The 5318-nt window shown below is 29.5% G+C and overlaps 1 protein-coding gene across 2 annotated transcripts; it reads left to right on the plus strand.

Annotated features, from left to right (window-relative positions):
• On the plus strand, positions 260-3059 carry LOC107626371 (B3 domain-containing protein At2g36080-like). 2 transcript variants are annotated; one of them, XM_016329240.2, is made up of 3 exons: positions 268-354; positions 442-1312; positions 2636-3059. In XM_016329240.2, the coding sequence occupies exons 2-3, from the start codon at positions 532-534 to the stop codon at positions 2902-2904; spliced, it is 1050 nt and encodes a 349-aa protein (XP_016184726.1). In that variant the 5' UTR covers positions 268-354; positions 442-531; the 3' UTR covers positions 2905-3059. The 2 variants fall into 2 exon arrangements, with proteins under 2 accessions (XP_016184727.1, XP_016184726.1); XM_016329241.2 differs by having other exon boundaries at positions 260-1312; positions 2639-3059.

Raw genomic sequence — 5318 nt, forward strand, 5'->3', positions numbered from 1 at the left:
TTATTTTTTATTATTATTCAAAATGTGGATCCTACCTTTATTAATCTCTCTTTCATTCTATTAAAAGAAAAATCTATAAACTTACATCTTTATCATATAATTCATCTAAATATAATTATACGACTTATACAAAATATTTTAAGCTACTATTCATACATCAAAATTAAACTCTGAAAAAAATTATAAAGCCTTAATTGAAGTATGACTTTTGCAGTATATATATATATATATGTATATAGTTGTGTTCTCCTCCTCCATGTAGTAGCACATTTTGCACACACACATCATAAACTAGTTTATACTTCATACAAGTTATCAAGTCATACAATAATAATACACTACTCATACCCTACTATTATTTCTTGCATCTCTCTCTCTCATTGTCATATCTTTGCAAAGAACACATAAACAAACTCCATCAAATATTTCCCACAGTTTCCACTCTCTCTCTCTCTCTCTCCAAAACTAAATATAAGCACTTGTTTTCTTTTCTTTTCTTTGCCCCCTCAAAAAACAAACAAAAAGAAAGGAATGTCTATAAACCACTACTCTTCTTCCCCTATGGACCTCCAAGAAACGACACCGTTGTGGTGGACTCAACAACCACAACCTCCTTCTTCCTACAACAATAATATTCATAATTCCCAAAACACCCCTCGCTTCAACCTCAACAACGAAGAAACCGACACCGCCACTACGTCACAAGAAGGAGACGAAGAAGAAGAAGAAGAGAATCTTCCAGAACCAATCCAACAAGACGATAATAATAACCACCAACAACATAACGAGAGAATGTTCGAGAAGCCGTTAACTCCAAGCGACGTTGGAAAGCTTAACCGTCTCGTCATCCCAAAGCAACACGCCGAGAAGTACTTCCCTCTAACTGCCTCCTCCGCTACTGAGTCAGCCACCGAGTGCAAGGGTTTGTTACTGAGTTTCGAGGACGAGTCAGGAAAGTGTTGGCGATTCCGTTATTCGTATTGGAACAGCAGCCAGAGCTATGTGCTAACCAAAGGATGGAGCCGTTACGTTAAGGACAAGCGTCTCGACGCCGGCGACGTCGTTTCCTTCGAGCGCCACCGCGCCGACTCTCAGAGGCTCTTTATTCGCTGGAGGCGCCGATCTTCTCCGCTGGCGCAAGTTAGCAGAACGGCTCACGCTGGTGGCGCTGATGTGAATAATGACAAGAGTGGTGTAGCGTGGACTAGCGGATTCTATTGTGCGCACCCTCCTTATCCTGCGCATCCTCTTCATAACCAACACTTAACATATCCACAACAACATGAGGGGAGTAGTAGTAGTCTTCATGCAGGTATGGTTTTTGTGTATTAAACTTTTTTTTATTTAATTTTAATACATTAATAATCTAAAATTATACAATCAACTAAGAGTATAATTTTAAAAACATTTTCCTTTAATCCATCATTATTTACGCAATTAATATTAAATATAATTATTTTTACTATTATATCACTAAATATACGTATATAATACGTTAGTATATCACAATTAAATTTATTAATGTGATTATATATAATCTTTAGTATTACAAATTTTCTACTTTTTAAAAATATTTTCATTTTGATTTTTTTTTTTACTCTTCTCTAGTGATTTTGTTTAGATTTTTTTGTTTTCATTTTATTACTTTAGTTTGATTGATGAGGGTGGGTGGGTAATTGGGTATTATTATTATTTCACAAGGATTTGGTGATTTTATGGAATGAGTGCTGCAATCTTATTTTACCTAGATGACCTTTTTAATGATTATTTGTTCTTGTGATGATTTATTACCTTAGCTTGATTATGTTGTCTCTTGAGTCTTAGGAATGAAGCTTCCGTTTTCGGTGCATCCAATTTGGTAACATAATTGTCTTTAGCTTAGTATGATTATGATGTATAATGCATGTCTTTTTGATGAGATAAGAATATAATGAAGAACCTATTGTTTTTTGCTGGGAAGAAATGATGTTTATTATTTGTACAATGAGAAATAATAAAGCATGATGAATATAATTCCATCATTTCCATTTCTCTTTAATTAGTGATCTCTAATTACTATCAGAACACCTTTTTTTTATTTACTATTAGATTATATAAAATAATTATTAATTACACTCTCATGGAAGTGCGTGGAGGTTACCTTCCAATTACTTGGGAAAAATGTGAGTTTATTAGAGCTTTAGAAGTTAGAAGCCTTTTTTTTGTAGTTTGGTGGAAACTCAGGTACAGTCGATTTTACGTGAAATTAATAGTTGAGAGTCATTAGATGAAAATTTAGTCAAATCAGTCAAACCATTTAACGACTTTCAACTATCAACTTCACGTGAAGTCGACTGCACCTGAGCTTCCACCTTGTAGTTTGCGTAATTTTTTGGGATTTGACCAAACTACCCCCGTGAAGAATACGCGCCCATTTTTGGTTGAATGAAATCATGAACATGAAAACAATTTTCTATGTTCTTTCTTAGTACCTTTTCTTTCTAACAAAAGCTTGCAGGTTCAGAAAACTAGGCGGTGCCCTTCAATCTGTTTCCATCACTTCATCCTTCATTTGTTTATTTAATTAATTAATTAATTATTTATGATTGAAGCATTGGCACTGACATGTGCACGTGTTTAATTGAAATGGTTGAAGTAGGGTCCCAAGGGAAGAACCAAAGGATGAGACCAGTTGGAAACTGTTCAAGTTCAAGTTCGAAGGTACTTAGGTTGTTTGGGGTGAACATGGAATGCCAAACTCAACATGATGATGATGATTCTCAACCTTCAACAACAAAAGAGGGTACTAGTAATTCAGATACTACCCACCATTTCTACCACCATAATTATTATCATCAACCTTCTAATAATTCTCACCCTAATCACAATCACATGTTACCTCATCAACAATCATATTACTATTAGCACCTTAATTAATTAATTAATTAGCATATACTATATATGTGCTAATTAATGCCACCCCCTTTGATTGGATTTGCTTTATTTGATTTTGTTTTTGTTTTTTTGGGGTATGCTTCAGGTGTAAGATATAACTATATGTAATCTTTATCCGGTTAATTTGGGGGGGTGCATAAAGATGCAAGTGTATTATTTTATTTTGTTATGGGATCTTGATGTTTTGGTTCAAGCCGACATGTCAATTTATCTATATACCATGGTGCGAATAAGTGGCCATGTTCCCAATGTTGTTAATTAAAACTATGCTTCTACATAGTAGTACCTAGGAGTATTAAATAAGGAATGGATATATATTAATATTGTATAAAGACTTAAATAATGATATTAAATTAAACTACGTACCTAAATTAATATGTATTAGTAGTATTAGGCTTAATGAAGTTAAGAATTTTGTTTGCATTATGTTAATTAAAGGGGAGAAAATCTTAATATTTGCAAAAAATAACATACAAAATCTAAGTTATGAATGTATTAAAAGTGTGTGTATATATAATTGTCATTGAAAATTTCAATAAATTCATTATTTTGTGTGCATACAATTTGAGCATGCATCTTTTTTTTTTTTTTGATATTATAATATTTAAAAAATAAAAAAATTGTATGTATATGTTGAATAACTATTTATGTGTTTTTTTTATTAGTTTAAACTTTTGATACAAATAATTTCATGACATAAAATTAAAACTTTTTATATGTCAAAAAATTTAAACTTTGACCTTTGTAAATCTTCAAAAAAAAAAAAAAAACATAAAAAATATAAGACAAATAAAAAAACTAAAAAAAAGTTACATAAATCTAAAAAAATAATTTATATGAGTAACGCATTATAAATAGATATAATTAGACAAATAATCTCATAACATAACAAAGAAATAAAGGTTTCCAATATATTATTAGCAATGATAAAAAGTTTTTAAGTTGGCAAATGATGCACTCATATTTGCTTGAACCTTCACATTATTGAGGTCCATGCTTCAACTAAGAATAATTACTCATTTTGAGCTTTATTTTGGATGTTGTTTGCAATGCAATTGACTTGTATATCTCTAATGGATCGATTATATTGTCTGTTATCTTTAACTAAGTCAACCAAGGCAATTATGATTTTAAGGTAGAACACTAGCTTCTTTAGAATATCTAGAGTTTAATTTGACCATTTGTTTTTTCTTTTGGGTTGGGTTATTGGGTGCAATATAATTAATAATATGCTTCTGTTATATAAGGGTAATTGATAATGCTTTGGTACTAATAATTTGTTTTCTATTTATATAAGAGTACTTGAAATTCAACTGAGTCTCTTATTTGAAGGGAATAAATGTTGCATAACTTAATCGACTTGGTTTAATAGATCACTGGTTAGCTTAAATAAATATCAAATATTCAAATTTTATAGAGCTCAAATTTGTAACAAATTAATTATTCAATTATCGTATCAAAAAAATTGTAGACAACAAAAAAAATATTGAATAACTTCAGCCAACTAACCAATAATTAATATTTGGTGCAATTTTCAAAACTAAATTGCAGCTTTTTAAGAAGCTATTTAGGAATTTATAGAAAAGTTAAAAAAATATGACTTCTCTCATAATGCTATTACTTTTTATCACATTTCTATAAAATAAATATTTTTAAAACTAAAAATCCAAATATAAAATAACTTATTTATAAATTACTTTTAATATAATCATTTATTATTTAAGCTATTTTTTCAAAAATAAATTAATTAAGTTGTTTGCCTAAACTGACCTTACTACTCTGGATTTTTGGATTTTTGGCTTTATTAATGGATGGCAAGATCATAGTATATAATTTCTTTGAAACGGCCTTCAATGTTTGTGGGCCTTCAAAAGCTTTGTAATTAAGCATCATAATTATACATAATTAATAGAAACATCTTTAAACGGTTTCCTTTTCCCAACATTCTAGTTAAAGTTGATCAAAAATATCCTCCAAAGCCCAAACAAATTAAATCCAACACATTTGGTAAATATGGAAGTCAACTAGCCATTCTCATGGCATCTTTCCATTTTGGAAAAGCCACTACTAATATAAATAATTAGTGTCATTTTTATGAACATCATAAAAATTTAAAAATTCTTCTACATATTAAATAAATTAAAAAATAAAAAATATTTTTCTTCTTTCATTTTGTAATGTAAAAGGTATTTTTAGATAGAACTAACCATTTTCCTATACATACATTTAGTTTATTTAAGTAAAGTCTTAAGTTTAAACATATGAATAATAATAACAACATATGTTATAAAAATTTAGTAAATCAAATTGAAATAATATAATAAGAATTTAATTTGTATGTACTTTTAAAATAAAAAAAACTTTAACAAAATCAAATAATTAAT

This window comes from Arachis ipaensis, chromosome B02, assembly GCF_000816755.2.
Source record: "Arachis ipaensis cultivar K30076 chromosome B02, Araip1.1, whole genome shotgun sequence".
In the NCBI taxonomy this organism is placed as follows: Eukaryota; Viridiplantae; Streptophyta; class Magnoliopsida; order Fabales; family Fabaceae; genus Arachis; species Arachis ipaensis.